Genomic DNA, 20,462 nt, shown 5'->3' with positions numbered 1-20,462 from the left:
TGTGAGTGAGTGAGAGATTGAGGGATGGATCAGGTGGTTTACTTGTCCAGTCAGCTCACTCCTCTCCTTTGACCTTGCTCTCTCTCTCTCTCTCTCTCTCTCTCTCTCTCTCTCTCTCTCTCTCTCTCTCTCTCTCTCTCTCTCTCTCTCTCTCTCTCTCTCTGAGGAAGCACATCTATAAATATCCCAGCTCTCAGCAGCCACACCCTTGCGTGTGTGTGTGTGTGTGTGGTTATTTGTTTGCTGCACACATGCAATAAGTCAGACATGCATGCAGCTCTACCTTGCCTTGTGCGTGTGCCCGTGTAGACGTGTGTGTATGTGTGTGCTTTTTAAACACACACAGCCGGATCTGTGTGTGTGTGTGTGTGTGTGTAGCCTTTAGCCGGTGGTGTGGGTCAGGGTTGTATGACTCATCATGGCAGCAGGTGTCCGAAACACTCCGTTCCTCTTCCTCTCCTCTCCTCTTCCTCGCCACATCTTTCATCCCACTCTTCTGCCTCTTGTCTTTCCTCCATTGCCTCCTCCCTTCAAACTCCCCCCCCATCCCCCTTCTGAGAGGAGCATCTTGACTCATCTCTCTCTCTCTCTCTCTCTCCCACACACACACACACACGTGTGTGTGCGTGCGCACACACACACACACACACACACACACACGTGTGCAGCGCTCCACAGCTGGCCGGCATGTGTGAATGCCAGGCTGTAAGCCCAAGAGGATACAGCGCAGAGTGAATGGGAGACGTTAAGAGAGGGAGAGCGCGTGTACACCTGGACTGGACTCGCTTTATGCAGATTTGTCCGTTTTGATGCGTTTTGATGGCATTTTGCCGCCTTTTGTCCACAGCGGCGCATCCATCTTTAAGCCTTTACTCAGAGGAGACGAGCTTTCCCAGGATGTCGTGGCTATAAGGTGCCAAACCTACAGGTCATGCCATGTATCCCACCTTACAGTACCTGGGTTTACCTCCAAGGGTTTGAATGTGAATTATCATTGATCAAATTAGAAACTCGCCCAGCTGATCTGTCATGGACCCCTTGCGTGGGATCCCATGCACAGCATCTCTTACAAACACATAAGCACCTCACCTGGCTGGTAGCACCACCTTGTAATAATGTCCATAATATATTATATATGTCGATAATATATTATAATATAATCTTTTCGTGTCTGAGCTTGTTTTTTATGTTCTAAGAGAAAATTTAAAAAAAAAAAAAAAAAAAAAGAGGAAGAAAGGCTTAATGCAAATTTTGATCCAATTCCAATTTCGTCAATGCTAGGGTTGTGCTACTGTACCAAGTTTTTTCATCAGTATAATATTATGAAAATATTATTCACATTTGCAATGTAGGGATATAAGCCAAAACGACAAAATCATTGAATAAGAGCCGTTTAGAACAAGTGAGTGTGGGAAAGGAGACAAGACACACACACACGGTGCCCTACCGCCCAAACTTGCGCACACACACACACACACACACACACACACACACACACACGCGCACACACACACACCTCTCACACCATTCCAAAGAGGCAGGGTTCTCCACAGTTCTAACGGCTTTAAAGTCGGTAAAAAGTAGAGGTGGGAATCACCAGATGCCCCACGATACGATATTATCACGATACTTAAGTCACGATACGATAGTATTGCGATGTGCTAGTATTGCGACATATTGAGTATTGCGATTGTGATTTATTACATTTTTCAACTGCAAATGATGTCTGCAAAAGAAAAAAACTTTGTTGTTGGGAATGGAATTATCAAGCAGACCGAGTGACCAACACTGTCATAAAAACCTATCATAAATGTTGCTGGACTTGACATTTTGTATCACAAAATATCACGATACTTGGCATTCGATACGATATATTGGACACAAAATATCGCGATACTATGCTGTATCAATTCCCCCCCTAGTAAAAAGTGTGGCTAGGCTAGTTAGCCTATATTTTTTAGCGCAGCTCGAGGCAAAAACGGCCATCTGAAAACAATGTTTTACTGTTGATGTGAACCAAATAGAGTGAAACGGGCATCAATTAGACGAGCCTGGTGTTCCCTCGGCGAGGCCAGTCAAGCCGCCTCCTCCTATGATGCTAGAAGATTATTATTTTTTAAGAAGAAATTATATCCATTCTTAGCACTTGTCCAAAACCTTAGCAGTAAGGTTAGCTAGCCAGCAGGCCTCAGGCCCCATTCAAACCTGGTGCTTGAACTTAGTTCTGCTTCCAGCCATCAGATCAATACCACAAACGTTTTGAAGGTTGCTTGAAGTCGACATAATTTTTTATGCTTGGAAATACATAAATTATTTGATAAATTGCGATGGGAGCGGATTTGTTGAATAATAGCACAGAAATGTTTGTCTGTAAAAATTATTTCCACAAGGGTCTAGTACTGTTACTTCCATGTGTTGTGTGATTGTCATTAGTTGGTACATTACAATACATGGAGCAAATGGACGTTAGAAAGAGAATAGTCTCTACTTCAAAACAGTATACATCATGTATGTAATTGGCTTGAGGAGAGTCAGCTCAGTTAACCTGAACAAACTGTTAGCTAGCTAACTAGCCTGCAGGCTATTTAGCAAAGCAACAAATGCTAATGTTTACATGAAACTCTTCACCACTAGTAACATGCTATACAACGTTAGCAAGTGTGCAAATCACTTGTGTGTGCATGCATACACACTATTGGTCCGTGATGATCGGCAAAGCTGCGTGATCACTGGACAGGCGACCTGTCAATCACGCCCCAAAAAAGTCTTTTCTATCATCTATTTGACTCTAAACGGGTGAGTTATATAAGAGAATTCACCCCCTGTACAGTTGTTATGAAAGGTGAAATGAGCTATATAGACCCAAACTGTGTCTTGAACCAGGCTGTAAACGTGTTTAATCCTGTTGTAAAGACGGACATTTTAACATGGGGATCTATGGGGATGTGACTCGCTTTTGGAGCCAGCCTCAAGTGGCCATTTGAGGAACTACAGCTTTCAGTATCACTTCCGGGGGCCATCTGCCCAATAGGGGTGGGACAAAATATCGATACCCACGTTATCGCGATATTTCCACCCGCGATACGTTATCGATACACTGGCGCCAAGTATCGATATGTTTATTAATTTTTTTTTTTTTTTTTTTTTTTTTTTTTTTTTTTTTAATAAACAGGCTAAAATATTATGCTGTGTGTGGTAGTTGAAACATAGTTTCAAGTTGACTTTATTTATGTTTGTAGTTGAAACAAAAACATAACTACTGTAGGCTACATGAATGGAAATGTTTGATCATTAATATCTACTTTTAGAAATTATATAGGTAGGTAGGTAGGTTATATAGGTTTTCTTGTTTTAATAGTAATAATAAAAAGACTTAATGTGTAACTTTTCCTCCTTGGTATCGAAAATGGTATGAGTGAGTGAGTGAACTCAGAGAGTTCATGTCAATTCTGCTAATAAATGCATAATACATGATTTTTTGCCTTCAGAGGTATTTTTTTCACTTGTTACACAGGTATCGTGATGTATCGTCTTCCAATATATCGCAGTATCGCAGTATCGCAGTATCGTGATATATCGTTATCGAGGGCCAAGTATCGTGACGATATCGTATCGTGAGCTACTCAGCGATTCCCACCCCTACTGCCCAAGCCCAAGCTTGAAAAGAGGGGAGGGCGAGCGAGAGAGAAGAGCAGAGAGAGCAGAGAGAGAGAGTCGAGGAGGTGAGGGAGAAGACGCTGCAGAGATGGAGCGAGTGGAAAGAGAGGAGAGGTTAGAGACAGAAGAGAGAGGGAGACAGGGGAGAAGGCAGCCAAGTGGAGACGTGTGTGTGTGTGTGTGTGTGTGTGTGTGTGTGTGTGTGTGTGTGTGTGGCCAGATGGCTCCAGCGTGTGGCGACCAGCCAGAGGAACAGGTGCAGGTCACATGACCAGCCGTTACCACGGAGATGGTGATTGCTCTTGGCGTGAGGATGAAAGGAGAAGGGCCCCAGGGAGAGAGAGGGGGGCGAGAGACGTAGAGACAGAGCAGGAGAGAGAGAGAGAGAGATGGGGCGGAGGGAGAGGGGGATAGGCAGGCAGGCACAGAGCAGGGGAGAGAGACACAGGCTAGGAAGAGAGCGAGAGGGAGAGAGACCTAGGCAGAGGAGGAGAGAGAGGGCGAGAGACTCAGGCATCAACCCAGGGGAGAGCTACGCGGCGAGAGAAAAGCATTTTACATTAGATACTGGGGCTTATGTACTATTAATGCTTTCAGATCAAATTATTTATAGTTTCATTGTGGTTTGAATGGCCTTGCCAATATTGGTTCTGGTGAACATCTCAATAAAGTTATTGAATATTGAGAGGGGGGGGCGGGGCTGTGTGTCGTCAGGCTTTCCTCTGGTGTCAACACACATGCATAGAGCCTGCTCCCCTCTCTCTCTCTCTCTCTCTCTCTCTCCATGCCAGAGATTAGACAGAGCCGAGGGGCCTCTCAACCCCTCCCCGTCTTCTCTCTCTCTCTCTCTCTCTCTCTCTCTCTCTCTCTCTGGGGCCTTGCTCTCTCTCTCGGTCTCTCTCTCTCTATGCCACCTCCCCCCCCCACCTTCCACTCGGGGCCTGTATCTCACCATATCTCTCTCTCCCTCCGCCCCCTCTTAGTCTTTCATCATATTAACCCCCTGTGTGCCAGAGCCTGAGGCAGACTAATGATTTCTAAATGGGTAAATCAAACATGGCGACCGCCCTGGGACACACACACACACACACACACACACACACACACACACACACAAATGGCTGGAAGGCTGGCTGGCTGTGTATTCTCCACTTTCAGGAATGTTCCTCTGTTGTTTTTAAGCCATTTGTTTCTTTAGAGAGCATCAAGTCTCACTCTCGCTCTCTCTCTCTCTCTCTCTCTCTCTCTCTCTCTCTCTCCCTCTCCCTCCCCACAGCAGTAAGAAGGCGGAGTCCGAGGGCGGGGCTAGCGCTAAGAAGGATTCCAAGAAGAAGACAGAGCTGCCAATCAGTGACGATGTGGAGGTGAAGTCTCCGCCCCCCTCGCCTCCCGAAGAGGACGATGACGATGGCGTGCAGGTACGCAACACGCGCGCGCACACACGCAAAAAAACAACAACTCCTGAACCCCTCTCCTGGCATGAAGTCATCCAGTAGCTCCCGCTCCTCGTTCCAACGACCAGGCAGCCAATGAGCTAAATGCTTCCAGGCAACACAACTCCAGAGACCGTGTCGAGTCCCGGCGCCAATGTTGCTTAGCAGCGAAATAAGAGTTCCAGGAAGTACAATCTGAATAGCACAAGGCTTAAAAACAACTGTGTAGCCCTCAATGTCACCACCATGTACAGGTACATGGCACTGAGCCACTGTTTGTGTTGTAAACCAGTCCTGTTGACAGACCAAGCACAGACAGGCCCCGCCTCCACCTCCTCATCACACAACTTCTGAAGCTACTTGTTAGCTGCTGTATGAATCCTGTGGGCTGACTGTGGCTTCAGTGTTAACATCTAATGAATCCTGTGTGCCGACTGTTGCTTCAGTGTTCAGTTCTAATGAGTAAGAGACTAAACAGCTGTTATATTAAGGTGAAAAAGTTACTGATTGGGGCTTTAATAAAGACCAATAAACTAGAATTTAAAAAGTATACAATTATTTATTTTACAAAAGCAAAGTCTACAGGACCCTCTGGACAGCCACCTCTTGTTCCTAATGACTGACTGATTATGCAAAAAAACAAAATAGCTTATCATAGCTATGCAGATGACACCCAACTCTACATAGCCCTCTCATCGGATGACTATGCCCCCATAGAGTCACTGTGTCAGTGCCTTGCGCAAATTAATGATTGGATGTGCCAGAATTTTCTCCAACTTAATAAAGACAAAACAGAGATAATTGTCTTCGGCAAAAAAGAAGATAGGCTCAAAGTTACTGCTCACCTCGAATCCCTATCTCTGAAGCCAAAGGACCAGGTAAAAAATCTTGGCATTATTATTGACTCTGATCTAAATTTCAACTCTCACATCAAGCTTATAAGAAAATCTGCCTTCTATCATCTAAAAAATATAGCAAGGATTAGAGGCTATATGTCCAAACAAGATCTTGAAAAACTAATTCATGCTTTCATTTCTAGCAGGCTAGACTACTGCAACAGTCTTTTCAATGGTCTTCCCAAAAAAGCTGTTAAACAACTTCAGCTCATTCAGAATGCGGCTGCTAGAGTTCTAACAAGAACCAAGAAAGCTGAACACATTACACCAGTTCTCAAATCCCTGCATTGGCTGCCAGTAAATCTTAGAATAGACTTTAAAATTCTGCTAATAGTTTACAAATCTCTCAACGGGTCAGGCCCACACTACATCTCTGAAATGCTTCTACACTATGAACCATCCAGATCCCTGAGATCTTCAGGCACTGGTCTACTAATTGTCCCAAGGACCAAATCAAAACATGGTGAAGCCGCGTTCTCCCACTATGCCTCCCATAACTGGAACAAACTCCCTGAACACATTAGATCTGCCCCTACTCTGCCTATTTTTAAATCCAAGCTAAAGACCTTTATGTTTACTCTTGCTTTTAACTGCTACTAAACTACTGCCTCTCTCGGCCTGTAATTTAAAAAAAAAAAATCCTGTACATTTCCAACAAATGGACTGTACATGTAATAATAATACTGAAGAGTGCCTTGTAACTTATTTAAAACAGAAATAATGTTTCATGTTTGTTAATTTGAGTATATATTTTAACTAAAACTGTCGGCTGTGTTTTTTATGTGTTTTTTATATGTGCATTGCTTTGCTGCTTGTTTTTTCGATTATTTTTTTTGTAAAGCACCTTGAATTGCCTTTGTGTATGAAAGGTGCTATATAAATAAAATTTGACTTGACTTGACTTGACCCAGAATCACACCATTCAGACCTCTATATGACATTTCACAGGAAGTCCTATGTAGAGAGCAGCTTACTGCAGATAGCGCCCTCTAGGCATGGGAAGAGGTATTACAACAACTTATAATTTCTCACCGGGGGGGGGGCAGGCTGAAGACTGCTGACTCACTGTTGGTTTGCTTGTTTGATTGACATGTTTTTTGTTGGGTCGAGTGTTCTAGTCTGGCTCGACTAGTGTGAAGCTGTACCAGACTGAAATGTGAGAGAGACACTGGCCACTGCCAATGGGAGTTCAGATACAGGGGGAAGAGAAGAAATGAACAGGAACAACAACAACACCCATTGGTGTTGATAATGCGGTGTAGAGTAAGGAACAGACCAATAATGAAAAGGGGGTTAAACATTTTGTTGCTGGTCATTTCCTGCTTGGCATGGTAGTAGACGTCCACTTTCCTGGCTGGCTCTCACACTGTAATGGAATGATTGCAGCCTCTGGTATTGTTGCTTGGCAGCTTAAATACAGGCTGTGTGCGTGTCACCTAGCTGCTTCCTGAAGGAAGCTTAAATACAGGCTGTGTGCGCGTCAGCTAGCTGCTTCCTGAAGGAAGCTTAAATACAGGCTGTGTGCGTGTCAGCTAGCTGCTTCCTGAAGGAAGCTTAAATACAGGCTGTGTGCACGTCAGCTAGCTGCTTCCTGAAGGAAGCTTAAATACAGGCTGTGTGCGCGTCAGCTAGCTGCTTCCTGAAGGAAGCTTAAATACAGGCTGTCAGCTAGCTGCTTCCTGAAGGAAACTTAAATACAGGCTGTGTTGCGTGTCAGCTAGCTGCTTCCTGAAGGAAGCTTAAATACAGGCTGTGTTGCGCGTCAGCTAGCTGCTTCCTGAAGGAAGCTTAAATACAGGCTGTCAGCTAGCTGCTTCCTGAAGGAAACTTAAATACAGGCTGTGTGCGCGTCAGCTAGCTGCTTCCTGAAGGAAGCTTAAATACAGGCTGTGTGCGCGTCAGCTAGCTGCTTCCTGAAGGAAGCTTAAATACAGGCTGTGTGCGCGTCCGCTAGCTGCTTCTTGAAGGAAGCTTAAATACAGGCTGTGTTGTGCGTCAGCTAGCTGCTTCTTGAAGGAAGCTTAAATACAGGCTGTGTTGCGCGTCAGCTAGCTGCTTCCTGAAGGAAGCTTAAATACAGGCTGTGTTGTGCGTCAGCTAGCTGCTTCCTGAAGGAAGCTTAAATACAGGCTGTGTTGTGCGTCAGCTAGCTGCTTCTTGAAGGAAGCTTAAATACAGGCTGTGTTGTGCGTCAGCTAGCTGCTTCCTGAAGGAAGCTTAAATACAGGCTGTGTTGTGCGTCAGCTAGCTGCTTCCTGAAGGAAGCTTAAATACAGGCTGTGTTGTGCGTCAGCTAGCTGCTTCTTGAAGGAAGCTTAAATACAGGCTGTGTTGTGTGTCAGCTAGCTGCTTCCTGAAGGAAGCTTAAATACAGGCTGTCAGCTAGCTGCTTCCTGAAGGAAGCTTAAATACAGGCTGTGTTGTGCGTCAGCTAGCTGCTTCCTGAAGGAAGCTTAAATACAGGCTGTGTTGTGCGTCAGCTAGCTGCTTCTTGAAGGAAGCTTAAATACAGGCTGTGTTGTGTGTCAGCTAGCTGCTTCTTGAAGGAAGCTTAAATACAGGCTGTGTTGTGCGTCAGCTAGCTGCTTCCTGAAGGAGGCTTAAATACAGGCTGTGTGCACGTCAGCTAACTGCTTCCTGAAGGAAGCTTAAATACAGGCTGTGTGTGCGTCACCTAGCTGCTTCTTGAAGGAAGCTTAAATACAGGCTGTGTTGTGCGTCAGCTAGCTGCTTCCTGAAGGAAGCTTAAATACAGGCTGTGTGCACGTCAGCTAGCTGCTTCTTGAAGGAAGCTTAAATACAGGCTGTGTTGTGTGTCAGCTATCTGCTTCTTGAAGGAAGCTTAAATACAGGCTGTGTTGTGCGTCAGCTAGCTACTTCTTGAAGGAAGCTTAAATACAGGCTGTGTTGTGCGTCAGCTAGCTGCTTCTTGAAGGAAGCTTAAATACAGGCTGTGTTGTGCGTCAGCTAGCTGCTTCTTGAAGGAAGCTTAAATACAGGCTGTGTGCACGTCAGCTAGCTGCTTCCTGAAGGAAGCTTAAATACAGGCTGTGTGCGCGTCAGCTAGCTGCTTCTTGAAGGAAGCTTAAATACAGGCTGTGTTGTGCGTCAGCTAGCTGCTTCTTGAAGGAAGCTTAAATACAGGCTGTGTTGTGCGTCAGCTAGCTGCTTCTTGAAGGAAGCTTAAATACAGGCTGTGTGCGCGTCAGCTAGCTGCTTCTTGAAGGAAGCTTAAATACAGGCTGTGTTGTGCGTCAGCTAGCTGCTTCTTGAAGGAAGCTTAAATACAGGCTGTGTTGTGTGTCAGCTAGCTGCTTCCTGAAGGAAGCTTAAATACAGGCTGTGTTGTGCATCAGCTAGCTGCTTCTTGAAGGAAGCTTAAATACAGGCTGTGTTGTGTGTCAGCTAGCTGCTTCCTGAAGGAAGCTTAAATACAGGCTGTGTTGTGCGTCAGCTAGCTGCTTCCTGAAGGAAGCTTAAATACAGGCTGTGTTGTGTGTCAGCTAGCTGCTTCCTGAAGGAAGCTTAAATACAGGCTGTGTTGTGCGTCAGCTAGCTACTTCTTGAAGGAAGCTTAAATACAGGCTGTGTTGTGCGTCAGCTAGCTGCTTCTTGAAGGAAGCTTAAATACAGGCTGTGTTGTGCGTCAGCTAGCTGCTTCTTGAAGGAAGCTTAAATACAGGCTGTGTGCACGTCAGCTAGCTGCTTCCTGAAGGAAGCTTAAATACAGGCTGTGTGCGCGTCAGCTAGCTGCTTCTTGAAGGAAGCTTAAATACAGGCTGTGTTGTGCGTCAGCTAGCTGCTTCTTGAAGGAAGCTTAAATACAGGCTGTGTTGTGTGTCAGCTAGCTGCTTCCTGAAGGAAGCTTAAATACAGGCTGTGTTGTGCGTCAGCTAGCTGCTTCTTGAAGGAAGCTTAAATACAGGCTGTGTTGTGTGTCAGCTAGCTGCTTCCTGAAGGAAGCTTAAATACAGGCTGTGTTGTGCGTCAGCTAGCTGCTTCTTGAAGGAAGCTTAAATACAGGCTGTGTTGTGTGTCAGCTAGCTGCTTCCTGAAGGAAGCTTAAATACAGGCTGTGTTGTGCGTCAGCTAGCTGCTTCCTGAAGGAAGTGTGTCTTCTGTAAAGAGAACAACCCCCCTCACTCAGTATAGGAAGACGAGGCAGAAAGATGCCCTTTCTTTTTTTTGTAAGAATGTCTTTGCTGAGTATTAAAAAAAAAAAGAGCAGCGGTAACTAAAAAAACAGCTCGATGAGATGGATGTGAATGAGATGTTGACACCTCTCCCTCTCCCTCACTCTCCCTCACTCTCTCCCTCCCTCTCTCCCTCCCTCTCTCCCTCACTCTCTCCCTCACTCTCTCCCTCCCTCTCTCTCTCCCTCCCTCTCTCCCTCACTCTCTCCCTTACTCTCTCCCTTACTCTCTCCCTCCCTCTCTCCCTCACTCTCTCCCTTACTCTCTCCCTTACTCTCTCCCTCACTCTCTCCCTCCCTCCCACCAGAAGCGTCGGTCCAGCCGGCAGGTGAAGAGGAAGCGGTACACGGAGGACCTGGAGTTCAGGATATCTGACGACAACAGTGGGGACGACTCGCCGGTGCCCAAGTCCCCGTCCTCATCGCATCAACAGGTACCTGGAAGGCTTGGTGTCTCTGTACCTTTCTCATCGTGGGTTCCTTCTGGCCTTGACCAGGCCGACCATCCCATAATACCGTCCCATTCATAGTCGGTGCAGACCGGATGGAGCTCCAACAGGTTTTCTTCTGTGTTCCCCAGGATGTGGCCGAGACTGAGGGCCCCGTGGTGGAGAAGATCATGGGCACACGCATCACCAAGAAACGGGTGAGAGACACACGCAAAAAACACGCACAGAAACACACTGGAGACGCACACAAAAACACGCACAGAAACACACTAGAGACACGCACAGAAACACACTGGAGACACACAGAAACACACTGGAGACACACAGAAAAACACGCACAGAATCACACTGGAGACGCACACAGAAACACACACAGAAACACACTGGAGACGCACACAAAAACACGCACAGAATCACACTGGAGACACACACAAAAACATGCACAGAAACATGCACAGAATCACACTGGAGACACACAAAAATATGCACAGAAACACTGGAGACGCACACAGAAACACACACAGAAACACACTGGAGACGCACACAAAAACACACACAGAAACACACTGGAGACGCACACAAAAACACACACAGAAACACACTGGAGACGCACACAAAAACATGCACAGAATCACACTGGAGACACACAGAAACACACACAGAGACACACAGAAACACACACAGAAACACACTGGAGACGCACACAAAAACATGCACAGAATCACACTGGAGACACACAGAAACACACACAGAGACACACTGGAGACGCACACAAAAACATGCACAGAATCACACTGGAGACGCACACAAAAACATGCACAGAATCACACTGGAGACACACAGAAACACACACAGAGACACACTGGAGACGCACACAAAAACATGCACAGAATCACACTGGAGACGCACACAAAAACATGCACAGAATCACACTGGAGACACACAAAAACATGCACAGAATCACACTGGAGACGCACACAAAAACATGCACAGAGACACACTGGAGACGCACACAAAAACATGCACAGAATCACACTGGAGACGCACACAAAAACATGCACAGAATCACACTGGAGACACACAGAAACACACACAGAGACACACTGGAGACGCACACAAAAACATGCACAGAATCACACTGGAGACGCACACAAAAACATGCACAGAATCACACTGGAGACACACAAAAACATGCACAGAATCACACTGGAGACGCACACAAAAACATGCACAGAGACACACTGGAGACGCACACAAAAACATGCACAGAAACACACTGGAGACGCACACAAAAACATGCACAGAATCACACTGGAGACACACAGAAACACACACAGAGACACACTGGAGACGCACACAAAAACATGCACAGAATCACACTGGAGACGCACACAAAAACATGCACAGAAACACACTGGAGACGCACACAAAAACATGCACAGAATCACACTGGAGACACACAGAAACACACACAGAGACACACTGGAGACGCACACAAAAACATGCACAGAATCACACTGGAGACACACAGAAACACACACAGAGACACACAGAAACACACACAGAAACACACTGGAGACGCACACAAAAACATGCACAGAATCACACTGGAGACGCACACAAAAACATGCACAGAATCACACTGGAGACACACAGAAACACACACAGAGACACACTGGAGATACACAGAAACACACACAGAGACACACTGGAGACACACAGAAACACACACAGAATCACACTGGAGACGCACACAAAAACACGCACAGAAACACACTGGAGACGCACACAAAAACACGCACAGAATCACACTGGAGACGCACACAAAAACACGCACAGAAACACGCACTGAAACACACTGGAGACGCACACAAAAACACACACAGAAACACACTGGAGACGCACACAAAAACACGCACAGAAACACACTGGCCGGAGTCATGGTTTACGTCATCTGATTAGCCGCTCCACAGCCGGCTCTAAGCAGATTATACACACACACACACACACACACACACACACACACACACACACACACACACACACGCGCACACACACACAGCTTGAACAACGAATATCCATTTGGTAAGCGGAGACTAGAGTTCTTGTGTTTCGGTGTGTGTGCACACAGACAAACGCACACCCTCACACACCCCGAGCGAGCGATGGTGTGTTTGTGTTGTGTGTGTCTTCCAGGCTTTGTTTAGATGGCTCGTTCTAAAGCAAGCTCATCCCGGAGCCAACACGCACACGCACACACACACACACGCACGCACGCGCACACACGCACACACACACACACACACACACACACAGAGTTGCCAGCCAACTTTCTTTTGCTAGCCAGCTGCCAATGGGTTACCCCCCACCTACACACACACACACACACACAGTCCCATTCACAGAGAGTTGACCCCGGGCTTGGCGCGCTGCCAAAACCACACTCGCTACGCCAGACGCCAAGCTTGCGTTTCCTTAGGCAGGGTGTGTGTGTGTGTGCATGTGTGATTGATGACTCATGGCGTTACAGTAGTAAGAGCGGTGTGTGTGTGTGTGTGTGTGTGTGTGTGTGTTACAGTAGTCATAGTGAATGGTAGAGGATGGTTGCACTTAAAGCAAGGTGCCGTTGAGGGATTTCCCCTTTTATCATGATTAGAGTTACTAATGGGGCTGGTTATCGCTATCGACCGTAATAACGCAGTACTACCAAGTAGGAGCTTCTCCACTCAAAACATACCTGTGTATTCCTTTTGTACACAGATCTAGAAAAAAAAACGACTATTTGTATGGTTTTGCTCGCAGCCAATCGCCGCAAGCGTTCTTCGATTGAAGGCGACGTGCGATTGGCCCGCTACCGCAGCAGCTACAACACATGCTTAACAGTCTGTGGTGGTGAAGTCGAGCGCAGTGTGACAGAGCTGACAGTTCAGCATGCCATCAAAATGTATCGAACTCTCTACTCCATTGTGTTGGTGTCAGTATCACCGTAAGCATATGGATATTGGTACTGGTGTTGCAGTATCAGTATCACTTTAAGGGTACTGGTACTGGTACTGCATGAAATACTCTATTGCTGTATCGCTTTAATGAAACATCATGGAGCTTCACATTTTCCTTTTCCAAGCTGGAAAAGTCATGGAGTTAGTCAGCTCATTGAAAGCTTTGGAAAAGTCATTGAATTCTGTTGTGTGTAATGAAATGTATCGTTACATTAATCTTCCGTGGAGAACATGCAACAGCAAATGTATTTTCCATATATATTCATCGTTGATGATGATTGTGCAGGAATACTTTCTGGTATTGACTCAGTCACCACCTCACATTACAGCTGATTATGGATCCTTGAAAAGTCATGGAAAAGTTTTGAAGTTTCAACTATGAAAATGTGTGGGGAACCCTGTATAAAACATCCAAGCTGCTCTGTGTGCCGATTGGACGATGTGTGGGGAACCCTGTATAAAACATCCAAGCTGCTCTGTGTGCTGATTGGACGATGTGTGGGGAACCCTGTATAAAACATCCAAACTGCTCTGTGTGCTGATTGGACGATGTGTGGGGAACCCTGTATAAAACATCCAAACTGCTCTGTGTGCTGATTGGACGATGTGTGGGGAACCCTGTATAAAACATCCAAACTGCTCTGTGTGCTGATTGGACGTGCCACACCTTACATGATTACAACAAAGCTCACAGGTTGACAAGATGTGAATGATGCAATATTTACCTCTCAGTGCCGAGCAGAGCAGAGTTCAGCAGTGAAACATCACACAAACATCCACACGTAACACAACGTCAAGCCCCTGGGACTGTTACTGACATCACACAAACATCCACACGTAACACAACGTCAAGCTGCTGTGACTGTTACTGACATCACACAAACATCCACACGTAACATAACGTCAAGCCGCTGTGACTGTTACTGACATCACACAAACATCCACATGTAACACAACGTCAAGTGACTGTTATTGACATCACACAAACATCCACACGTAACACAACGTCAAGCCCCTGGGACTGTTACTGACATCACACAAACATCCACACGTAACACAACGTCAAGCCCCTGGGACTGTTACTGACATCACACAAACATCCACATGTAACACAACGTCAAGTGACTGTTATTGACATCACACAAACATCCACACGTAACACAACGTCAAGTGACTGTTATTGACATCACACAAACATCCACACGTAACACAATGTCAAGCCACTGTGACTGTTACTGACTGGCCTCTCTGCTTTCAGCTGGAGTCTGGAGACGAGGTGGAGCTGGAGGAGTTCTATGTCAAGTTCAAGAGCTTGTGAGTAGCACACCCACCTTTTCTCTCTACCCCCATTGGTTCCTGCCTTTGTCAGGCCTTTTCTTGCACACTAGGACATCCAAGGGTCCTGTATAAAAAAATATATATATCATAAATCCAGTTATTGCTTAATTGGTTAATCCAGTTATTGCTTAATTAATTATAATACTATAATGTACATCCTAGCTCAACAAGACTAATCTTTCTGAAACTGCCCCTATATAGTCTCATAACTATCTGCAACTTTTTACGATCAGAAATAGGCTGGTTATGACGGCGTTAAATTCAAGTCCAGGTAGCATTCAAAAGTCTAAATCTGTCTTTCTGAAGCCTACAGATACCCCGACACAGTCGCTCAGCGTTGTGTCAATGTGTGTGTCCAACACACACACAGACACAGCTGAGCCGATGTCTCCAGGCTACAGACCAGCGTGCCGTCTGGCTTAACGCGCTGTGTCATCTAATGGAAGCAGCGCTGCTGTATGACCGACTGGGCCACTGTCCGTCACTTTGACTGTGGACTGGCTAATTTTCCATTTCCTCTAGAAATCCATGCACATCTCCAGACCACAGCCCCCCCCCCTCAGGACCCACATGTTGGCAGTCTTTCAGCTTGAAGAAGGCTTTTGAACCATAACAGAAAACCCACTGCACTCGCTCGCTTTGACATCTGCAACGAGAGGAATGAGGTTTAAAAGTGTTTTGTGTCTGTGCAGCTCGTACCTCCACTGTCGCTGGGCAGACCTGGAGGAGCTGGAGAAGGACAAGAGGATCCATCAGAAGATCAAGAGGTTCAAGGCCAAGCAGCTCCTGAACAGCTTTATTACCGAGGTAAGACCTCAGTCCTACCCTGACATTAGCCCCTGGCCCTGCTGCTGACCTTAGACGACAACTCACCCACCTCAGCACCGAGCTTAGCTCATGCAATCGGTTCAGTGTACGGTCTTCTCATAGACAATCCATGTAGGATTGATCAATGATACCATAAGTATTTGACGGTGGGTCTTCTGATACTGATATGTTGTGCCGGTTTTTGATATATTTGTATTTCACCATTTTAGTACCGACACTCCCACACGACCCGGGCTGGTGATATGTGCCAGAGACAATTTGAAAACGCACAAAGTCTAACCCTTCCTTATGCCCTTAACTACGCATCCTTACAATCAACTTTTCTTCCCTATGCCCTAACTACACATCCATACAAATGACTCTTCTTCCCTATGCCCTAACTACACATCCTTACAAACAACTCTTCTTCCCTATGCCCTAACCACACATCCTTACAAACAACTCTTCTTCCCTATGCCCTAACTACACATCCTTACAAACAACTCTTCTTCCCTATGCCCTAACCACACATCCTTACAAACAACTCTTCTTCCCTATGCCCTAACCACACATCCTTACAAACAACTCTTCTTCCCTATGCCCTAACTACACATCCTTACAAACTCTTCCCTATGCCCTAACTACACATCCTTACAAACAACTCTTCTTCCCTATGCCCTAACTACACATCCTTACAATCAACTCTTCTTCCCTATGCCCTAACTACACATCCTTACAAACAACTCTTCTTCCCTATGCCCTAACCACACATCCTTACAAACAACTCTTCTTCCCTATGCCCTAACTACACATCCTTACAAACTCTTCCCTATGCCCTAAATACACATCCTTACAAACAACTCTTCTTCCCTATGCCCTAACTACACATCCTTACAATCAACTCTTCTTCCCTATGCCCTAACTACACATCCTTACAAACAACTCTTCTTCCCTATGCCCTAACTACACATCCATACAAATGACTCTTCTTCCCTATGCCCTAACTACACATCCTTACAAACAACTCTTCTTCCCTATGCCCTAACTACACATCCTTACAAACAACTCTTCTTCCCTATGCCCTAACTACACATCCTTACAAACAACTCTTCTTCCCTATGCCCTAACTACACATCCTTACAAACAACTCTTCTTCCCTATGCCCTAACTACACATCCTTACAAACAACTCTTCTTCCCTATGCCCTAACTACACATCCTTACAAACAACTCTTCTCTCTCTCCCTCCAGATGGACGACGAGCCTTTTAACCCGGACTACGTAGAGGTGGACAGAGTCCTGGACATTTCAGAAAGCACAGATGAAAACGGAGAGGTACTTTCATCTCTCTCTGTCCTCTTTAATGTTTTTTGAGCCCCCCCCCCCCCACACACACACATCTCATCACCCCTCCTTGTGTGTGTGTGTGTGTGTGTGTGTGTGTGTGTGTGTGTGTGTGTGTGTGTGTGTGTGTGTGCGTACAGACGGTGACCTTGTATCTAGTCAAATGGTGCAGCCTGGCTTATGAAGACTCTACCTGGGAGCTGAAGGCCGACATTGACCAGTTGAAAATAGAGGAATATGAACACATCGCGGAACACACACCCAACACTAAGAGAGTGGTAAGTAGGCTCGTGCATACGCGCGTGTGTGTGTGTGTGTGTGTGAGAAAACATGTGGTACATCAAGTTAACTCTATGACCGTGTGTTTGCGTCCGTGGACACTCATAGGGCGCTATCTGTCTCCTCAATCTCCCACCAAACGCTTTGGAAGTGTGTGTGTGTGTGTGTGTGTTGGCTTGCCGCCTGCTCCTTCCTCCTCCAGATTTACAGCTCCCTTAACTGCTCTCCACGGGGCCACGTTCCTGTGGTCTTACACACACTCACACGCACACGCACACACACACACACACGCACACGCACGCACACACACACACACACACACACGCCCTGCTCCTGTGGCCAGGCCAAACCACTAACAGTGTGTTTAATGCTGAACAGAAGCAGCTGACTGGCTGTGGTCTCTCACTCCTTCACTCCTCTCTCTCTCTCTCTCTCTCTCTCTCTCTCTCTCTCCTTAAAGACAATGTTAGAAATAGACTATCATACATACACAGGCAATATTTTGTAAGTTGTAAGTTCCGGCTGATGGCATCGGTGTTGTAGAGGGATATTAGAGAAGTGACGAGCATTGTCGTGGTCACCACATTGGACGATTTCTGTTTGTTTGGTCGAGTCTGTGTGTGTCTGCGAGTCCTTAAAAAGCCTGGTGAAATCGTAACGTTAACGATGTAAATAAATACTGAACAAATGCATACAGTCATGGAGTGTTAATGTGTGTGTGTGTGTGTGTGTAGGAGCGACCTCCTGCAGCCGATTGGCAGAAGTTGACAGAAAGCTCCAGGGATTACAGGAACGGCAACGAGCTCAGGGAATACCAGCTGGAAGGTGTGAACTGGCTAACCTTCAACTGGTACAACACGTATGTCCGCTTTACTATTCACTATTATTAGCGTTAGCGTTAACATTAGCATTGTTGTGATTAGCATTTACGACGAGTCCCTGACCCAGTCCTCTGTCCCCCCCGCAGACGTAACTGTATCTTGGCGGACGAGATGGGCCTGGGGAAGACCATCCAGTCCATAACGTTACTCTACGAGATGTTCTTGAAGGGCCTGGAGGGGCCGTTCCTGGTCATCGCCCCGCTCTCCACCATCCCCAACTGGGAGCGGGAGTTCAGGACCTGGACCGAGCTCAACGCCGTGGTCTACCACGGCAGCCAAGCCAGCCGCAAGACCATCCAGGCCTACGAGATGTACTACAGAGACGCACAGGTAGGCGCTCATAACGCACGCAACACCCCGTGGACTCCCATTTCATCAGATTCTGTCCCCGGGGAGCCGTATGGCTTTGAGTTGTTGCTGATTTAGTACTGAATTTTGGTCAACCGTCTAGAATTTAGGTAAGGAGAATAATAGTGGTGAGAGTGAACCTAGTATTTTGACGCACTAATTGTAATAATTTGTAGTGCGTTGAATTCCATTGAAATTAAACGGTTTCTCATTTTACTGGGGATGTTCTAGAACAGTGATTGTGGTACTTGGAAAGATTTGGGATTACACAATTTATTTCCAAAATGATGAAAAAATAATAATTTCATTGCACGCCGCAACTAGTCCCCCCCCCCCCCGACAGGTGTCAACTGTTACATGACTGATAAATGGCTCTAAAACATCTAGTTGCTGTCGCACCAGATTCAGGTTTAGAGGAGCCTGGTGGCAAAAGGAAAAAGGAGGCCATGCCCTCACACCAGCAGTTCAGTGACAAATCTATTTTGTGTGGTGTGTTGAAGTAAACGGTGCAGGTTTGCAGCTCCTCCACCCCCTTCTCCCCTCTCTCTGCCACTGTGTGCACGTGTGTGTGTGTGTGTGTGTGTGTGTGTGTGTGTGTGTTTCGATCCGCTCTCTCCATAGCGGGCCAAAGTCTCACCAATGAGGAAATGAATTCTCCATTCATTTCCAGACGTTTCTTAAACTGTGCGTGTTTCGCGTGTTCCTTCGTGCGCTTGCCTGCGTGTTTTACCGACTCCGAACTGCTATCGATCTCGAGATGAGAGACGCTCTCTCTCTCCGCCTGTGACTCTGCTGGGGGGAGTGGCCAAGTGGCCTAGGCTAAATCTCGTCCACACACACCTCGTGCACGTCCCGTGCTTTTAACACACAAAGTCACTTATAGAAGTGGCTGCACCGCTTAAAAGTCCAGAGGTTGCTGCGTGCACACCACCTAGTGGTCGGCATGTGAACCCCTCCTTGGCCACGGGAGAGATGCTCAGATCCGTGGCGGGGGGCTGGGCATTGCTCGTCTGCTTGCATAAGCTGTTTAAAGGTGTAAGCCATACACCGTAAGCTCTTACTGCAGAATGCCACCAGCGTGTCCTGGTGGTAAGCTAGCCACCGGAAACCAGCGACTCACAGCGAGGCGCGCAGGGAAAATAAGCTGGAGTAGCTCGTTGTCTGTTCTTAATCCAGGCCCAGGTAATCCTCAGGGTCGCCGTGGAGGGATGTTCTGTTCTGTTCCTCCACTTAGCCTGCTTCACCACACACAGTGGAGACGGAGAACAACTACCGTAGATGGGACACTTGATTAAAAAGAGTTTTGAATATCCCTAGAATGTTTGAAGCTTGCCAGAGCTGGAAAGGTTTTGTTGGTGAAAGATACAGTGGTGGTGGTGGTGGTGGTGGTGGTGGTGGTGGTGGTGATGATGTGTTAAACAAAAGATGACGACACCTGGCCTCCTAATCTGACTCTTTGGCCTGAGACCCAGAGACCCAGTTCTTGTGCTGAACCTCAACTCTCGCTCTACTGATTTAGTGCATTTGAACTCGTCAACGCAGAACATTTTGTACTAAAAAGAACCAACTGCCGAAGTGAACGCTTTACTTCAGATGGTGAGAGTGCATCATGCTGCTGCCCTGTAACTTAAGTGACTTTTAAAAACTCTTTTATTATATAGACTTGGCTTTTCCTCACTAATCAATGGAGCTGCTTTGCCCCCACGCTGAATGCCTTTCAATAGTTTGATGTAAAAGTGAAAACCGTTTCTCTCTCGATCTCTCTCCCTGACCCACAGGTTAAGATCATACAGGAGCCAGTGATCAGGACATCTGACACTATTCTCATTGACTGTCTTTG

The 20,462-nt window shown here is 46.4% G+C and overlaps 1 protein-coding gene across 1 annotated transcript in view; it reads left to right on the top strand.

Moving 5' to 3' along the window:
- The window catches only part of chd7 (chromodomain helicase DNA binding protein 7), a 145,167-nt gene that overhangs the window by 70,688 nt on the left and 54,017 nt on the right, over positions 1 to 20,462 (top strand). Inside the window, exons 5-13 of the mRNA XM_083653826.1 lie at positions 4,934 to 5,075; positions 10,487 to 10,612; positions 10,759 to 10,824; positions 14,885 to 14,940; positions 15,657 to 15,771; positions 17,022 to 17,105; positions 17,255 to 17,392; positions 18,128 to 18,252; positions 18,361 to 18,604. Coding sequence (XP_083509952.1) covers positions 4,934 to 5,075; positions 10,487 to 10,612; positions 10,759 to 10,824; positions 14,885 to 14,940; positions 15,657 to 15,771; positions 17,022 to 17,105; positions 17,255 to 17,392; positions 18,128 to 18,252; positions 18,361 to 18,604 — 1,096 coding nt within the window. The remainder of the gene's footprint in view (positions 1 to 4,933; positions 5,076 to 10,486; positions 10,613 to 10,758; positions 10,825 to 14,884; positions 14,941 to 15,656; positions 15,772 to 17,021; positions 17,106 to 17,254; positions 17,393 to 18,127; positions 18,253 to 18,360; positions 18,605 to 20,462) is intronic.

This window comes from Poromitra crassiceps, assembly GCF_964638095.1.
Source record: "Poromitra crassiceps genome assembly, chromosome: 17".
Classification (NCBI taxonomy): domain Eukaryota; kingdom Metazoa; phylum Chordata; class Actinopteri; order Beryciformes; family Melamphaidae; genus Poromitra; species Poromitra crassiceps.
The sequence above is the reverse complement of the archived record's forward strand: the minus strand, read 5'-3'. Positions and strand labels throughout refer to the sequence as shown.